Here is a 20,081-nt window from a genome sequence, read left to right as displayed (position 1 = left end):
AAACACCTCACCACCATGTAATTCAAAACACCTTACCACCATGTAATTCAAAACACCTCAGCACCATGTAATTCAAAACACCTCAGCACCATGTAATTCAAAACACCTCACCACCATGTAATTCAAAACACCTCAGCACCATGTAATTCAAAACACCTCACCACCATGTAATTCAAAACACCTCAGCACCACGTAATTCAAAACACCTCACCACCATGTAATTCAAAACACCTCAGCACCATGTAATTCAAAACACCTCACCACCATGTAATTCAAAACACCTCACCACCACGTAATTCAAAACACCTCAGCACCATGTAATTCAAAACACCTCAGCACCATGTAATTCAAAACACCTCACCACCACGTAATTCAAAACACCTCACCACCACGTAATTCAAAACACTTCACCACCATGTAATTCAAAACACCTCACCACCATGTAATTCAAAACACCTTACCACCATGTAATTCAAAACACCTCAGCACCACGTAATTCAAAACACCTCAGCACCATGTAATTCAAAACACCTCACCACCATGTAATTCAAAACACCTCAGCACCATGTAATTCAAAACACCTCACCACCATGTAATTCAAAACACCTCAGCACCACGTAATTCAAAACACCTCACCACCATGTAATTCAAAACACCTCAGCACCACGTAATTCAAAACACCTCACCACCACGTAATTCAAAACACTTCACCACCACGTAATTCAAAACACCTCAGCACCACGTAATTCAAAACACCTCACCACCACGTAATTCAAAACACTTCACCACCACGTAATTCAAAACACCTCACCACCATGTAATTCAAAACACCTCACCACCACGTAATTATAAATACCTCACCACCACGTGATTCAAAACACCTCACCACCACGTGATTCAAAACACCTCACCACCACATGATTCAAAACACTTCACCACCACATGATTCAAAACACTTCACCACCACGTGATTCCAAACACCTCACCACCACGTGATTCAAAACACCTCAGCACCACGTAATTCAAAACACCTCACCACCACGTAATTTAAAACACCTCACCACCACGTAATTCAAAACACCTCACCAACACGTAATTCAAAACACCTCACCACCACGTAATTCAAAACACCTCAGCACCACGTAATTCAAAACACCTCACCACCACGTAATACAAAACACCTCAGCACCACGTAATTCAAAACACCTCACCACCATATAATTCAAAACACCTCACCACCACGTAATTATAAATACCTCACCACCACGTGATTCAAAACACCTCACCACCACGTGATTCAAAACACCTCACCACCACGTGATTCAAAACACCTCACCACCACGTGATTCAAAACACCTCACCACCACGTGATTCCAAACACCTCACTACCACGTGATTCAAAACACCTCAGCACCACGTGATTCAAAACACTTCACAACCACAGAAACAAAAGTTTGAGGGAGTAGTTCAGTGACAACACAGACACTGCCCCGATATGTTGGTATATAGATAGATGACGGACTGTACCTGAGTTGCTGTTTTGTCATGGTTTACACCAATCATAATACAAAGAATTATTTTGCACAAATTTATTTGTAATATACGTGATGTTACATTTTATAAACAACTGAAGTTGAAGACTTAAGTTGATTTTTTTTTTTTTTTTTTACATTTCAAGGGGCCGGTGTTTGTTTGTTACCTCTGCCACCGAAGGTGGATGGAGGTTATGTTTTCACCCCTGTTGGTCTGTGTGTTTGTTTGTCTGTCTGTGATTGAACAAGATATCTCAAAAAGTTGTGGACGGATTCGGACGAAATTTGGAGGCGAGGTAGTGTATGTGACACAGACAACATGATTAGATTTTGGTGAAGATCCGGATTCGGATCCGGCTAGTAGAATTTTTTAAGTGAATCTTCACCATTGGAAGATAGGGCCAAAAACGATACATAGCACTTTATCTCAAAAGGTTATGGACGGATTTAGATGAAATTTGGTGGACCGGTTGGGTGTGTGACAAGGACGAATCGATTCGATTTTGGTGAAGATCTGAATGTGGATTCGGATACGATAATTATTTAATTTTTAAGTGATTCTTCACCATTGAGAGATAGGGCGAAAATCTATATTATAACACGATATTTTCAAAAGTTATGGATGAGTTATGACTAAACTTGGTGGACGCGTTGGTTCGGTGACAAGAACAAGCTGATTAGATTTTGGTTCATGTCCGAATCCATATCCGGCCTATCGGTGGGATACAAAACGTAAACTGTTCAGCCTGGCGGAGGTTTGTGCTCTACCGAGTGCTCTTCTTGATTGTTTGTTACTCTTTTCTGACCAATAAACCAAAGCTGTGGAAAGCTCACCTACTCCGGGAACCTTCCTCCTCCTCCCTCCCTCCTCCTCCCGGGCAGTGTCAGGTAGCCCCCGCTAGTATATATACATTTCAATTCACAGGTGATTTATATTTACAAATATAAAAATAAATTTACAAATGATGCCATGCATGACGTTTGATGACTGTGATGTAAAGATGGCTCTAGTTGTTGTTGTATAGCCCCAGACAGGTCTCTCGAACAAGCCCGTGGCACGGAGGCAGCCGATCGATCTCACAGGAGTGACCCAGAGATCCCCCTCTTTCAGGATGGTGTACCTCCACCTTCACGAGGTCGGGGCCACAACAGAGTTAGAGAAGAGACAGAGACAAGAGGGAAAGGGCCGGTCCATGGGGACCGATTGGCACTCTGACCGTGACCGCGCTGCCCTGACAAATCTGGGCAGCAGGGAAGAATGGGGAAGATTTGGTCCCCGACTTGCGTTGGGTGGTACAACCACCGTGAAGAGGCATCCCCGATAGTTGTAGATGTTTTTAGTTGTGTTATTGTGTGCTTAAGAACCAATATGGCAGCCAAAGGTCCAGAAGGGTTGGTCCAGAGTAAATCTGAAGTTCCAGGAGCTCAGGTCTGTGTGAATGCAAATTAATACATTCAAACCGATTGCGTTGGCCCATCTAGGGCCTTGGATTTGTCGTGGGGATTGAAGCTGAGTACGGCACAAAGGTAACTAGCATCTGAGGGTGTAGCTCAATCTGAGGATGGTCTCCGGAAATTCTCCTTGCGACAGTATTACCCAATCCACCACTCCGCCTTCTCATAACACCAACAAGTTCACTTCCTGCCAGGTGACCCATATTAAATACTTTCATGTGAATGCCAATTACTCCAGATCAAAATTTTTAGGAATTAGTATTACTATTAGTATGGATTATTTGTGTGAACTCTCTAGGATAAGAGCAAAAATCATAATTGTGTAAAAATTTTAACTTTCACTTGCACCATTCACCATGAAATCATGGCAATGTAGTTGATAGCAGTGGTCGTACAATTGCCCATACCATCAGTTGTGGTTGCCTGCAGGTGCTCCGCCAGGTCACAGCTGAACACTGGCACGCGTCCTCGCACTTGGGATCTCCGTGACAGTCGGGATTTCATGACCATTTCTACGCACAATTACAACATTTTGCACCAATATGGTCTTTATACATTCAACCAGCATTTTGAAAAATCTCATCTCATTCACTGAAATAAGTTACAAGGATCAAATCTTAAGTGGCTTGAATCAGGTGTCCATGTGACTCTCAATCGCCATGGTCACTCACAGGGATACACTCTATGTTAGAGCCTTTAGCACTGTAAGAGCATCATTTTACATGTCTGCGGATCATGCAATAGATCATGCTTGTACATGTATTATAGGAATAACATGCTCAATTTGAGACTGTCAGACACCTGGCCCATCTCTTTTGTTCCTCTTTACTGCCGTTTGCGGAGTCGCCTTCCAGAGGTGGTTCATTCCCATTCTTCCATCCAGGTCTTCAGGTAAGGGCAGCCCTACCATCTCAAGTCATCCCCATCCCTACCCACAATCCTTTCTAACCCCAGTAACTCCAGAACCCTCTTTCTGGCAGGTCGCAGTGTTTTGTCTTTCTCTTTCTCTTTCTCTTTCTCTCTCTCTCTCTCTCTCTCTCTCTCTCTCTCTCTCTCTCTCTCCTCTTTTCCTCTCCTCTTTTCCTCTCCTCTTTTCCTCTCCTCTTTTCCTCTCCTCTTTTCCTGTTCGTTCATTCCCTTGCTTATTGAGTCTTATTGTTGACCCAGTGCCTCACTATCAGTTTGAGGCCTTTCTATCCTCCTTCACCTCGCTCAAGCAAAAGCCTGGATCTTGTATCTAAAAGTTTTGGGGGGGAAATCACTGCACTATATGGGATGCAAACCTGGAGTTACAACATTACGTATAGTTTTTGGCCCAATCTCTCAACAGTGAAAAATCAAAATCCAATCAATTGTTCACCCAACCTGTCCACCAAGTTTCATCCGAATCCATCTGTAACTTGATGAGATATCGTGCTCACTGACACAAGTCTAATTAACCAGTAAAGGTGGGGTAATCATCTTCATGGAATACTGCTCACCCCTTTATAGTGGTGCCCCTACCTCACACCTTTCACATCTTGATGCCATGGAAACCAAGACTCTCGAGTGTGTGGGCCTGTTATTCCCACATCACAGACAGGTCAGTGACCTCTCTCTTCTACTGCTTCCTTGCTGGTCTCTGCAGGTTCCTTATTCCGCCCCCGTTAGCCCCACAGCCATGGTCCGCAAGTAACTAATTTCTGGTTAAACTCAGAAAGCCCAAGATCACTGCTCACCTTCACTCATTTGTTCCTCTTTACTCTCACCTGTGGATCCAACTTCCTCAATCTGTTCAATCTCATTTATCCCTCCAGGGATTCAACACGACTGTTCACACCACCTCAGGTCACCACTCATCCATACTCATGATGTTTTTTACCCTCGTTAGCCCCACCCCCAAGAACCACCCATTCCTTTCCAGTTTGTGTCCATTCCTGTTTCCTACCATGCTTTCTCCTTCTTCTTATTGGTGTATTTGAGCTTGTATTCAGCTTCTTCACCCCGTGTCAGCATCCCCTCACCTTGTTCTCATTCTTCCCGATACCCATTCTTCCTCAAGCGTCCCTCCGGTGTGTCCCTCTACCCTGCAGTTGGTGTGTTTCGCCCCTGTTAACTATGTTCTTCTTCTGTTCCGTTCTACTCTGTTCTGTGTTCTAGCTCTTCCAAAAGCCTCGACTTTGAATACAGAAATCTCTAAATTGAGTCAAACTTTGAGGTTCGCCACTGTGCTTTGAGAAAAGCCTCATCATCTTCCTTCTCTTCTCCCCCTGGCTTGAACAAATCGCTAGGCCCATGAGAGACTGCTGCACCGTGTTAAAAATGAAAAAGAGTATCAAGAGTGTAAAACCAGTATCATGAGGTGCGGTAAAACAGCTTCAACTCACCACTTGTGTCGCCTATCCTGAGCCGCCATTATGGTCCGGTGCAAGGTGGGTCGGCTCCACATCCTCGAGCACACAATCCTGAGAAAAGAGGGATAAGCCGGATGTTTACCTGATTGCAAGCAATTATTGTGCTTGTTCTTCAGTAGCAGACTCTCATTAATACAAATATTGGAAAAGATGCAAATTTGATCAGATGCTTACATCCAATTCCATAAGGTGATGCACGCACACACACACACACACACACACACACACACACACACACACACACACACACACACACACACACACACAGACACACACACTGACACACACACAGACACACAGAGATACATACACACAGAGATAAATACACACACACACACACACAGATACATACACAGAGATACATACAAAGAGATACATACACACACACACACACACACACACACACACACACACACACACACACACACACACACACACACACACACACACACACAGAGAGAGACACACACACATACACACACAGACACACACACACACAGAGATACACACACAGAGATACACACACAGAGATACATACACAGAGATACATACACACACACACACACATACACACACACACATACACACAGACACACACACACATACACACAGACACACACACACAGACACACACACACACACAGACACAGACACACACACAGAGACACAGACACAGACACAGACACAGACACAGATACAGATACAGACACAGACACAGACACACACACACACACACACACACACACACACACACAGAGACACAGACACAGACACACAGAGACACAGACACACACACACACACACACACACACACACACAGACAGACACACACACAGAAGTGATAGCAAAACCACATCTCCGTCTGCACGGTGGGCTAACCAGTAGTTCACTGTCATGGTTGTGTGTACAAAGTTATAATTATTTATTTATTCATGTTTTGAGCAATGTAAATACAGCAGATATTTAAAGGGCAAGCGAATGGAAAGGGCAAGGTGTCATTTATTATACGCTACCTCTACCTGCCACTGCCAGCCTGAGCGTCCCTGGTGAAAACAAGCCAACGTTTTCTACCAGGTATCATGTTCAATCTCATTCATAGGTCCCTTATGGTCCGAGCGGAACACGGTAAAACCCAGAAATAATTCCTAACAAAGCAAACTGAGTCGCATTCCACTCTGGAATATATCCAGGACAACATACTAAAAGTCCAAGAGAATCTGCTTTGGGGAAATTAATTTTATTGTGGCCTGAAGTTTTGACTTTCCTGGTCATTTGGTGTTGTTTTCTTTCTACCTGCTCGGGCTAATTGATGTGAAATTAAAGATGGCCGACAGAGACTGTCATGTCGTGAGGAGAACGACTCAGCTTTGGGGAGGCTTATGGCTGATCTTGTAATATTGAGCAAGTGATGATGCGCCCCCTGTAAAGTCACAGTGAGTGACTGGAAGACCGTGACCTTCCTGATGTGACTGGAAGTACGCGACCTTCCTGTTGTGGTCAGCCAACGTTGAGCAGCTGGTCATGAACCTCTACTGCCACCTCCATGGAGGTCATGAAAGTGACTCCCTCATTAATTTGAGACACGCTCGGTATATGGCAATGGCAGCTAAATGCAATTGTCTGGAGCCTCAGAAATTGCCACCAACCGAGCGGCCGGTACTTGATGACAAGGCCTGGACAATAAGTCATCGAACGACCTTGAATGGGATTGGAAGCTTAAAGATGGATGGATGAATGGTTCCAGTCATGATCTAGAGGCCGTGCCAGATGAGGTTCTCAAGTTCACCTGTTGTAAGTGCAAAGCGTGTCTTTCCTCGTGTCACTGTGGAACGTTGTGCAACAATTGTGAGGATGTGACCTTAGAAGAGGAGGACGATGGTCTGATTACCTTCTCCACCAAAGGTGAATGGAGGTTATGTTTCCACCGCTGTCTGCTTGTCTGGTTGCTTGTGAACAGGATATCTCAAAAGGTTATGGACGGATTCGGACAAAGCTCGGTGGACATGTTATTTGTGTGACAAGGAAGAGTTGATTCGATTTTGGTGAAGTTCCGAATCCGGATCCGATAATTTAATTTTTTTTACGTGATTCTTCACCATTGAGTGATAGGGCCAAAAATGATATCTAGCATCATATTTCAAAAAGTTATGGACGGATTATGACAGAACTAGGTGGATGCGTTGGTTAGGTGACAAGAACAAGCCGATTAGATTTTGGTTCAGGTCCGAATCTAGATCCGGTCTAACAGTGGATACAAAACATAAACTGTTCAGCCTGGCGGAGGTATGCGCTCCACCAAGTAACTCCAGGCTCGAGTTCCCCAAAGCAAGGTTCTGGGCCCGGTGCTTTTTCTGGTCTTCATTATGATCTCTCCGACTCTTTGCTGATGATTCCACTCTTTGCCGCTCCATTCGTCATCCCTCAGATCGGCAGTCTGCAGCCTCCTCAATCTCTGCAGACCTGGACAAAATCACAGACGGGGCAAACAAGTGGAACATGTCTTTCAATCCTGACAAATCTCACACTCTTACGATGTCTCTCCGAAAAGACCGACTGGACAACCCTCCCATCCACTTTCACAACAATCCTCTCCAAGAAGTTCTGGCACTCAAGCTTTTGGGTCTCACTATCTGCCATGATCTTTCTTGGGAAAACCACATTTCCAAGCTGGCCTCCAAAGCCAGTCGCCGACTGGGCATCCTCCGTCGTGCGAAGTCCTTCCTTGGCACACCTGAGCTCCTCACCACATACAAGGCTTTCATCCGCAGCTCAATGGAGTACTGCTCTCCCCTCTGGGCTGGTGCTCCTGCCTCACACCTAGCTCGGCTTCACGCTGTTTAAACCAAAGCTTTCAGAATCATTGGAATCTTCTGCGATGAAGTTAACTCCAAGGGCCTTTCACTCACTCACCGCAGGCAGGTAGGTGGTCTTTCCGTCTTCTACCGACTCCTCTCCGGCCTTGCTCCCCCAGCTCTCTCTGGGCTCTGTCCCCCAAATATTCCTACAGGTCGCACAAGATCTGCCTGCAACCCTCTTATGGTTAAACTGCCAAAATCAAGACTCTCTGCTCACCTTCACTCCTTCATGCCTCTTTTCTCCCACCTCTGGAACAAACTCCCCCACTCTCTTCAATCCCACTCCTCCCTCAAGGTCTTTAAAACAGCTGTTTACCACCATCTCTTATCTTCCCCAATCCAAAACCTTGATCTTTTCTACCCCCGTTACACCCCAAACCCACCTCCTTCAAAGTCAGATTTCCTTCCTGAAAGCCCTGTAGTGTCCATCTTGTTTTTCCCGTGTACCCCGACCCAGACCTCTCTCTTCCACATATCTCCCGATGTCCCTGTTCTCTGATATTGTTGTACCTCCCTCTCTCCCCCCACCTTGTCTCCCGCTCCCTTTATTATATGTTCTTTGCGTTATCTCTGAGGAGCCTCCACTCAGTACAAAATATAAAAAGTCCCGTTCTGGTATCTTCTCCATAGGTCGTTTTGTGTAACTTCCAAGTACAATTTCAGTTTTTACAACTGTTGTCCGCTTGTTTTCCAAACTTCAACGGATTCAGCAGGAGCTTCTTGAAGATTGTGACTCATTAGAGACGGTGAGGGTAAAGGGGAGGAGGAGGAGAGGAGGTACGTGGGCGCCATCACGAGTTGTGATGTGCTGCTACCTGGATCTAACTCTAAACTCCTGCCCCGGTTGAGGGGATCCTGCAGCCGAGGGAGGGCTCAACCAAGGAAGGAGTTTACATTTTGGTCCGAGTAGCAGCACACAATGGCCTACTCTTTTCGAAAGCTAGAGTGATGGAACAGCCGGCTTTAGGTCCTTTCAATAGCACAGCACACCTAGCCTTTCACGAACCGGGTGGCCAGGGCTGTCGGATTGAGCCGATTTTGGCGGGAATTTGTAATTTATTCAGGGTGCCGGTGATAACTCGCCTACTGCTCGCACAATACACCGTGGGGTCTTTAACGTCCACCAACGACCGATGCTGGCAGACCGACTGGTCCTCATCGACGGGACACCGAGGGGCCGCATCGCCCTGCTCCCCACAAAGCACCGATCCGGCAGTTTATAGTCGAGTCGGGAATCGAACCCACACCAGCCAGCTCAAGGGTAAGTCGTGTGCACCATCCTTTGGGACCGATTTACAACTTGGGGTGAGGCATATCATATTGTGGGGCCAAGTATAGTGACATGGAAGCCAATAATGTAATTATTAAATAATAATTGTAGTCGTGTAATTATTAGTAGTAGTAACAAAGGAATCGAGTTGTTGTACAATAATTCAACATTGAGTCTGTACTTATATTCTTACCTTGTGTACTGAGGCCCAGGGTGTGAAGGCCTCTGACGAGTCACTGGAATACTTGGTAAGTATCCGAGCCAAGTCGCCTTGTTCTCCCAACCAGGTTTGGTTCGTTGGTCTTTCAGCTGGGCGGGTCTGTCTCTGAGATCTGCAGGAGATCAATGTTAAAACAAATGGTCTTTTCACGCTTTCTTCATGTTGCTGAAGTTGAGAATCTTACTTTTAGATTGTGTGCGTCGATGGTGTTGTGTGTGTGTGTGTGTGTATGTGTGTATGTGTGTGTGTGTGTATGTGTGCGTGTGGCTTACTGAGAAATGGAGGAAGGAAAAGGCTTTGAGACCGCAGGATAACGCCAGCCCAGCAGTATGTTCGCTGATCTGGTTTGTGACGACACAGAGCCAACACAGGCAAACACACACACACACACACTCACACATACACACACTAGGTTACTAACACACACACTAAACTAAGTTACTAACACACAGACACACACACACAATAAGTTACAAACACACGCACTAACACACTTACACACAAACACACACGAAGTTACAAACACACACACATGCACACACACACACACACAAAGTTACTAACACACACAAAGTTACTAACACACACACACACACCAAGTTACTAATGCACATTAAGTTACTAACATACACACTAACACTAATGCACACACACACACACTAAGTTACAAACACACACACAAACACACACGAAGTTACAAACACACACACACACACACACACACACACACACACACACACACACACACACACACACAAGGTTACTAACACACACACTAAACTAAGTTACTAACATATACACACACACACACTAAGTTACTAATGCACATCAAGTTACTAACACACACACACACTAAGTTACTAACACACTAAGTTACTAACACACCAAGTTACTAACACACAAAGTTACTAACGCACACACACACTAAGTTACAAACACACACACACACACACACACACACACACACACACACACACACACACTAAGTTACCTATGCACATTATGTTACTAACACACACACATTAAGTTACTAACACACTAAGTTACTAACGCACTTTAAGTTACTAACACACACACATTAAGTTGCTGACACACACACACACCAAGTTACTAATACACATTAAGTTACTAACTCACACACACATTAAGTTACGAACACACTAAGTTACTAATGCACATTAAGTTACTAACACACAAACTAAGTTACTAACACAAACACATAACACACTAAGTTACTAACACACAAAGTTACTAACACACACAAAGTTACTAACACACACATTGTAGTTCCAGAGTCCAGCAATCCCCAACTCTTCTGAGATGCTGGAGGTTGTGGGCTCAGCCAGATCGTGCATGTGTTGAGGTTAGGGGGGAAAGGGAGGGGGAAGGAGGAGATCTCTTATGAATCGACTCATTAAAGTTCACACACAACATGTGTGCAATGCACATACGAACACAACCCCACCCCACCCTCAAAACACACCCATCCCCCAAAAACCTCAACCCCCCCCCCCCCCCAAAAGCCTAACCACCTCCTCCCCCCCAAAAACCTAACCCTCCCCCCAAAGCCTAACCCCTCCTCAAAAAAAACCTAAACCCACCCCACCCCCAGCCTAAACCCTCCACCCCAAGCCTAAACCCACCTCCCCCAAGCCTAAACCCACCCCCCCCCCAAGCCTACCCCCACTAGAAGCCTAAACTCCCCCCAAAAACCTCAACCCCCCCCCCCCAAAAGCCTAACCACCTCCTCCCCCCCAAAAACCTAACCCTCCCCCCAAAGCCTAACCCCTCCTCAAAAAAAACCTAAACCCACCCCACCCCCAGCCTAAACCCTCCACCCCAAGCCTAAACCCACCTCCCCCAAGCCTAAACCCACCCCCCCCAAGCCTACCCCCACTAGAAGCCTAAACTCCCCCAATAGCCTAAACCCCCCCAAAAAACCTAACCCCTCCTCCCAAAAAAGCCTGGACTCCTCCCCCCCATAAGCCTAACCCCCAAGCCTGAAACCCCCCCCCCCCCCAAAAATCCCCATTGAGGCACAACCCTCACCCGGTGTCTGTCCACCTTTGCGCTGTTTCTACCTGATGTACAGGTGTTGTGCGGTGAACGCGCCGATTATTGGTCGACGCAATGACGTAGTTTAGATTACTCCGAACAGAAGACCCAATGAATCGATTTGCGTTCATGTTTTTTGAAACGGTCGACGTTCGTGCGTGTGGTCTTGTATGGACCCTTTAGACCCGGTCGGTCGACTCAAATTGGCGGCGTCGGTGCGCGCGGGTGATGTTCCGCCATGATGGTGAAACGTCGAGGGTACGAGTACGTACATGGAGCCTGAACCGTTATCTTTCCTCACACGCAGACCTTACTCAAGCCGTACTTCCTGTTCCGTGCACCGCATCGCGGCCTACGGCTTTAGCCGCCACTCTGCGGTTACCTCACGCCATCTTGAAACCGCACTTCGTATTCCATAAAAACATCACATTTTACACCTTTATATTTCCTGATGTTGTTGTTGTTGTTGTTGTTTGTATCTTGTTTGCGACGTTCTTCGTCTAAAGTCGATCATTGCTTGTAAAATTATAATGGCGGTCTCACCGATTGGCTGTTTCTATGACGACACAAGAAATGTGAGCGCGCGGACGCCTGATTGGTTGATATTTCGATCGTCCCGCCCACACGTAAGGCCGAATGCACCCGATAGAACGTTTCCATGGAAACGCGTCACGTGGACGGCGGCATCCTGAAAAATGAAAATGCATAAATTTTAATGGCGGGCAGTGTCAGCGCGGATAGATGACGACTTCAGTCGGTCATAACGAATGCGCACACCTTATTATGGCCCTGGTCATTATAAACGTGTCATAACTGAGGAAGAGAGAGGGTTGGGGATATTCGGGAGAGGGTAGTCGGTTAGGGAGTTAAAGCAGGTGTGAAAATTGTACTACCTGAGGGGTGTTGAGTTACCAACTTTATAGGGAGTTGAAGCAGGTGGGCGCATCATCTTGCATGGTGCAAAGGTCTGGACCTTGAGAAAGTATGAGGACAGTTTGCTACAGAGATGTGGATGCTGAGAAGACCGATGGGAATTTCTCCGAGGGAAAGGGAGGAGGGTGAGGGCAGCAGGAGGTGGGCAGGGAGGGGAGTGAGGGCAGCAGGAGGTGGGCAGGGAGGGAGTGAGGACAGCAGGAGGAGGGCAGGGAGGGAGTGAGGGAAGCAGGAGGAGGGCAGGGAGGAGACTGAGGGCAGCAGGAGGTGGGCAGGGAGGGAGTGAGGGAAGCAGGAGGAGGGCAGGGAGGAGACTGAGGGCAGCAGGAGGTAGGCAGGGAGGGAGTGAGGACAGCAGGAGGAGGGCAGGGAGGGAGTGAGGGAAGCAGGAGGAGGGCAGGGAGGAGACTGAGGGCAGCAGGAGGTGGGCATAAGGGACATTAGCGAAGAGGCACGAATGGCATGTGGTCAGGAGGGTGGAGGGGGTGTGGTCTGTAGTAATAGTAGTAGTAGTAGTAGTGGTGATGGTAGTAGTAGTGGTAGTAATAGTTGTAGTAGTAGTAGTCGTGGTAGTATTTGTAGTGGTGGTAGTAATAGTAGTAGTGGGGATGGCGGTAGTAGTAGTACTAGTAGTAGTAGTAGTAGTGTTAGTAGTAGTGATAGTTGTGGTAGTAGTAGTGGTAGTAATAGTAGTAGTAGTGGTGGCAATAGTAATCGTTTTGATGGCGGTAGTAGTAGTAGTGGTAGCAGTGGGGATGGTAGTAATGGTAGCGGTAGTATTCGTAGTAATTCTGGTCATAGTGGTAGTCATAACAGTCGTCATAGTAGTGGTGATGGTAGTAGTAGTAGCAGGGTTAGTAGTAGTACTAGTTGTGGTAGTAGTACTAATAGCCATTGTTGTGGAAAACCATTCAGGTCCGCACAACTTTTAGTCCAACGGTTTGGTTTAATTGCATTTAGATCATCAGATCATTCCTGTAAGTAGAAATACACAATAAGCATACGATGCGACATCTCATAAAGCCATTCATATCAGTCAATGCAAGCAAGCTAGATATTCTATAAAGGCGTACCATTAACGAGGCTACCGATGTAACATGTCACAAGGGAGAAGTCTCGGAGCACTGACACAGCAACGGGTCTTATAGTCACGCCCCTAGTGGGGACAACAATGACAGCGAGCAGCGAGCATCCCCACCCGGGTTCAGTACGGATACGATTTCACTACATTCACCCCCCGTCAGAATTATACGGCCGCGTGGCTAAAAGCGAGTGAGCGTCAGCATGGGCGCAGAGTATCAGTCGGCCCAACCGTAGCGGGCCGGGCGGCGAATTTCTCTGCCAGCACGCGTTCGAAATTCCCCGGGTACGGCGTCTCGTAACCCTGTATCCCCGGTGTCAGAGGCGTCAACAGGGTCGGGTGATGAAGGGGGTAACGCCAAGTCGTCGGACCCGGGCAGTCTCGACGGGGGGAGGGTCGGTGGACTGTCGGCGATGGGAGCGTCGGGAGAGGTCATAGTCTCATAGACGGGTTCGACTGGTTCGTCCGATTCCCTACTAAGGTCGTCGACCCCGCAAGGGGCAAGATGACGAACGGAGACAGTAGTCTCACGACCATCAGACGTCATCACACGAGCATGCTCAGGATTAGCCTGGAGAATCTGCACTTTGTCCACAAGGGGGTCGTACTTGCTCGCGCGAACTGCCCGTTTAAGGTAGGCCGGCCCGGGCCCAGCGAGCCAACTGGGCAAAGACCGTATACACCCCGAGCTCCTGGGGTGGTGGAAAAGACGCTCGTGGGGAGTTTGGTTAGTTGCCGTACTCAGGAGTGCCCGGATTGAGTTCAACGCCGCAGGTAGCGACCAAGCCCATTTATCGAGGCCCCGGCCGTGGGTCCGGAGATGGAGCATGACGGCCCTCCAGATAATCCCGTTGAAGCGTTCGATCTGCCCATTAGCCTGGGGTCTATACGGCGTGGTGTAACTAGACGCAACGTTGTTTTGGAGCAGATAGCCGCGCACCTCCTGAGACAAGAAGACTGCACCCCGGTCGGTATGGACATAGGCCGGGTAACCGAACATTGAGAACAAGTTCTGTAAGCAACGCATCACTGTGGCAGCAGTCATGTCCGCGCACATATAAGCAAAGGGGAATCGCGAGTACTCATCAACGATAGTGAGCAGATAGCGAGAGCCGCTCGACACCGGCAAAGGGCCCTTGAAATCCATCGCCAAGCGTTCCCACGGGCGTGTAGCCTTCACCAGAGTCCCCATAGGGGGGTTATAGAAACGCGGTTTGATTTCCGCGCAGATAGCGCAGTCGCGACAGATACGGCGGATATCGTCAATCGAGTAAGGGAGATTCCCACTCCGCACGAAATGAGCGAAACGCGTTACGCCGGGATGGCCCGCAGTAGCATGCAGCACCCGTAGGCCCTCCAACGAGGTGATACCAGCACATGTAGTGGGGCGCGATAAGGCATCGGCGGCCTGGTTATCCTTCCCTGGGCGATATTTGATGGTGTAACAGAAGTCGGCGAGTTCGATATGCCAGCGAGTGATTTTCTCGTTCTTAATGCGCTGGGCGTGTAAGGTGTCGTACATGAACGCAACGCTTTGCTGGTCCGTGATGATTTGGAAGCTCCGCCCGAGTAGGTACGGGCGCCATCGCCGAATAGACTCGACGATCGCATACGCTTCCTTTTCAACGGACGAGTGCCGCCGCTCAGCGGAGGTAAGAGTCCGTGAAAAGAAAGCCACGGGACGTCCCCCTTGGGAGAGGGTCGCCGCGATGGCCTGATCCGAGGCGTCACTTTCGAGGACGAACGAGCCGCTCTCGTCAATGGTTGCTACGGCGGCTCGGGCGATGTCGGTCTTAAGTCCTTCAAAGGCCGTCGATGCGGCCGAACTCAGGGGAAAGGTGTCGCAGGCCACAAGGGGGCGAAGTTTCGCGGAGAAATTTTGCACCCATTTGGAGTAATGGGCGAACAGCCCAAGGGCGCGTTTCAGGGAAGCCCGATCGCAGGGAGGGGCCATGTCGAGCAAAGGTCGCAGACGTTCCTTATCCGGAGAGACAGAGCCATGAGTCACGGTGTACCCCAGAAGATCTATGGTGCGTAGGGAGTATCGGCACTTATCCTCGTTCATAGTTAAGTGATACCGTTGCGCGACCTCAAGGAAGCGCTTCAGATTAGCGTCATGGTGCCCTTGGTCATATCCACAAACCGTAAGGTTATCGAGGTAGACGAAAACATCGGTTAAGTGCTCCCGCGCAACGGTCATCCATGGCCCTCTGGAAACAAGCGACCCCGTTCGTCACCCCAAAGGGCAATCGTGTAAATTGGTACAACCGCTGCCCCGACTCGAAAGCGGTATAGATACGATCCGCCCTAGAGATAGGGATCTGGTGGTACGCACTACGGAGATCGAGAGTACTATAGACCGAATACTGGGACACCTGTTGCACTAGCGCGTCCATCCCCGGAAGGGGGTAGGCATCCAGCTGTGTAAAGCGGTTAATCGTTTGGGAATAGTCGATTACCATGCGTTTGCGATGGGCCTCACTGCGCACCACTAAGACCTGGGCACGCCACGGCGACCTACTAGGTTCTATGATGCCGTCTTTCAAGAGCTGAGTCGTTTCGTCCGCAATGAATTGCATGTCCGCGCGAGAGTAGCGTCTCGATTTTACCGCGACAGGGGTACAGTCGGAGGTTAGATTGGGGAACAGCGAAAGCGGACGGACGTCCATTTGCGCGAGGGCGCACACCGGTAGCGCGTCGTCCGCCCCCACAACAAGAGTGTCAGGCCCACCGAACTCCATTACCAGACGTCCATGCAGCTTAAGAAAATCGTGTCCTAGCAGAATATCAGCACATAATGCGGGTAAAACCATAAGGTGTACATCAGGGAAAACCCGTCCCTTTAGCACTAGTTTCAATCGGCATTCCCCTTTTGTGCTAAGCCGGAGTCCCTGGGAAGCCATGAAGATCCGTCGTGTAGACCGCCCGATCCGCCATCCATGCCTGAGCACAAGTCGCTGGTCGATAAAACTATCCGTAGATCCGGTGTCCACCAAGGCCTGAACACAATGGCCCTCAACCATAAGGGGAATAAGGGCTTGAGCCAGGCCAGACGAGGCAGCTGGGAGCGGGACTGAGCCCCCCGAATGGGTCGGACCAGCCTCGCGGGTGGATCCTACACCAGCAGCAGTTTTGCGATCGTGGCCGGAGTCTGCGTTGACCATGGGGAATCCATTATCGTCATCAGAGGGCTTTCCCCAGCATTCCGGTGTCTCGCGATTCACAATCCGATGAGAAAAGGCCTCAGTAGTAGTTGACATCGCCTTTTGACACTCCTGGCAAAAGGCTTCCGTAGTATTCGAAAGCTGTTTCTTCCCTTGCGTGGCTCGAGGTTTGGCCAAGGACGCGGCCTTTGTCCCCGATGGAGAATGAGACGGTGGTGGCTTTCCGGTGGCGCCAGTCAAGGTTGTCTGAGCGCCCAGCGGGCCGCAGAGAGGGGCCCTCCCCTTCGAAGACGGGTAAGGCGCTGGGCTCGTGGGTTCTGCTACAAGCCCGTTCAAGGTTGCCGCGCCTGCGCGACCGCGGCTGCGCGAGTCGAAGGGCCGCGAGCCGCGTGCCGATTTCTTGCACACTTTCGCGTAATGTCCCTTTAGCGAGCACAAATGGCAAATAGCGTCACGTGCCGGACACACGACTCGGGCATGACGAGGCCCTCCACAAAAAAAACATGCGGCCCCGCGCAAGGCCTTGGGTCTGCTGGTCGTAACGGCAGCTGTCAGGGTAGGGTCATCCTCCGGAGCATCCCGGGGTTCAGCAGGCGGATCCACGTCCTCGTCAGTGGTCCTCTCCGGCCGGGCGTGTAGTGAGGTGCCCGCCAAAAGGCGCGTGCGATCATAGGCGTTCGATTGCATCCGCGCTTCGGTATACACCGTCGCTTGCTCAACCGCCGTAGCGAAGGTCAGGTCGGTCTTCTCCAAGAGTTTGAGACGTAGTTCCTGAGAGGAGACCCCTGCTATGAAGGCATCTAAAAGTCGATCATCTTTAGCCTGCTCGGGAGTCCGTGGCTGGGCGCTGTCCAGCATGAGCTGCCGGAGCTCCTGGGCGTAATGATCCATAGGCTCGTTGGGTTGCTGCCGTCGCGTCTGCAGCAAATAACGCGCATACACAGGGCTTTTTTCTTTTATATAAAGCCGCTTGAGCTCCGCGACGGTAAGATCATACGTCGTGCATTGAGCGACCGCGTGGTAGACCCGGTAGTCGATTTTTGAGTGTAATATAGCCAGCTTCGCGGCAGGCGTCGGAGCGGTATCAGGCTCATTAAAGAGATGCTCCAGTTGCTTGAGCCAGTGCTTGAGTTGCAAGCCTCCGTCCGTGGCTTGTGGGTCGGCGCTGAAAATGGACACCGTCAACGTCTTGTTGCCAGCCATGTCAGCAGATCATAAATGCAATTAAGTGTTGTGGAAAACCATTCAGGTCCGCACAACTTTTAGTCCAACGGTTTGGTTTAATTGCATTTAGATCATCAGATCATTCCTGTAAGTAGAAATACACAATAAGCATACGATGCGACATCTCATAAAGCCATTCATATCAGTCAATGCAAGCAAGCTAGATATTCTATAAAGGCGTACCATTAACGAGGCTACCGATGTAACATGTCACAAGGGAGAAGTCTCGGAGCACTGACACAGCAACGGGTCTTATAGTCACGCCCCTAGTGGGGACAACAATGACAGCGAGCAGCGAGCATCCCCACCCGGGTTCAGTACGGATACGATTTCACTACAGCCATGGTAGTAGTAGTAGTAGTAGTGGTAGTGGTGCTCGTAGTAGTGGTGGTGGCGATAATAGTAGTAGTAGTAACAGTGATAGTAGTGGTGGTCGTTAGTAGTAATAATGGTGGTAGTGGTAGTAGTAGTAGTAGTAGTGGTGGCGTTAGTAGTAGTAGTGCTGGTAGTAGTAGTAGTGGTAGCAGTGGTGATGGTAGTAGTAACAGTGGTCATAGTAGTAGTAGTAGTAGTAGTGGTGGCGGTAATAATAGTTGTGGTAGTAGTATTAGTAATAGCCATGGTAGTAGTAGTGGTAGTAGTACCAATACTACTACTACTACTACTACTACTTAGAATGGTTCTAGAGACTTGCGCTCAGGGCGCAGGAAAGCTCAGGAACACGTAGGTTTTCTTTTTAATGTCGCTCGTCTTCCTCATCTCTGCAAGTCCACGTTCAGAACTGCAGTGGACAAGGCGGTTAATTTTGAAAAGAAGGCACAACGAAGACAGATAAGGAGGGAGAGAGAGGCTGAAACAAAAAGGAAGTATGACGTATGTACAAATCATAATAATCACAAAATAAATCACAAAGTAAAAGTACAGGATGACCAAAAATGTAAGTTTATGGGGAAAAAAATGAAGGCAGAAGCGGCGGAGCAGATTTTTCACCAGCAGAAAAATTATTTGAAGACGAGGGCACTGCAGGTATATGTGAAACCGCAGAAGAAACATCAACCAGAAAGGTGTGTGAAGTGTTGCCGCAAAGCTCCCAGTTCATTGCCCCAGGAGGAAGTCTCCAACTCAGGTCTCTCGCCACCATTGGTGTTCCGGAGAGATAAAAAAGATTCCCAACTTGGACGGACAGGATTTGGGAGGCAGAAGAACATCGTGCCAGGAGTGTCCATCCGATTTTCTAGCACAACAAAGTGCAGTGAGTGGATTACAAGCGCAGATGTTTCCTTCCTTGACGGTTCACAGAAGGACACCCCAGCTGCACCAGGGACCTTGCTCATATTGCTTGCAGGTGGTGGTTGGGAGAGATCGTGCCCTCGCAATTTAATTATAAAAGCCATGGAAGTTGGGGGTCGGGGGGGCAAACCTGCACAGCTTTGTCACCTTCACAAGGATTCTCCATCCAGGTAAGCCAGACAATCAGGAGGTAATGAGTTCTTAACCTCCTTGAGTATCCTAAAAGGAACTCTTATTGTCTTCAGGTCTATCTTTGCTGCAGGTTCCTCAGGTGAGAGAAGGCCATTGTTGCCATCCTTTAAGAGATCTCCCACTGTGGATATACCCTCAGACAGGAGTTTTCCCCTTACAGTAAGGGAAGCTAGCGTTCGGGCTTGTAGAAGCGGGTTGAGGAAAAGCGGCTCTTCTTTCCCTGGGTGAGGTCCACTTGCTCCTTTCATATCAAGTGCGCACCATGCCTTCAGCATTTCCTGATAAAAAAATAAGGCAATGGGTTACTGGCAAGGTTTTGGGAGTCGATACTGAATATTTGCCTTTTATACCCTAGGGCCTAGGCCGAGAACTTTACTGAAAAAGTATGATTCTTTGCTTGCACCATTGTGGTATTGG

At 48.6% G+C, this 20,081-nt stretch overlaps 1 protein-coding gene across 1 annotated transcript in view; it reads right to left on the bottom strand.

Moving 5' to 3' along the window:
• Window positions 1-9,991, bottom strand: part of LOC137426508 (rho GTPase-activating protein 32) — a 145,417-nt gene extending 135,426 nt beyond the window's left edge. Inside the window, exons 1-3 of the mRNA XM_078777458.1 lie at window positions 9,699-9,991; window positions 5,354-5,431; window positions 3,395-3,499 (exon numbers count right to left, since the gene is read on the bottom strand). Coding sequence (XP_078633584.1) covers window positions 3,395-3,497 — 103 coding nt within the window. The 5' untranslated portion in view covers window positions 3,498-3,499; window positions 5,354-5,431; window positions 9,699-9,991. The remainder of the gene's footprint in view (window positions 1-3,394; window positions 3,500-5,353; window positions 5,432-9,698) is intronic.
• Window positions 9,992-20,081: the final 10,090 nt, after the last annotated feature.

The sequence above is a fragment of the Myxine glutinosa genome, chromosome 5 (assembly GCF_964187855.1).
Source record: "Myxine glutinosa chromosome 5, kmMyxGlut1.1, whole genome shotgun sequence".
NCBI classification, from domain to species: Eukaryota; Metazoa; Chordata; class Myxini; order Myxiniformes; family Myxinidae; genus Myxine; species Myxine glutinosa.
Note: the sequence above shows the minus strand (reverse complement) of the source record. Positions and strands in the feature narration are given on the sequence as shown.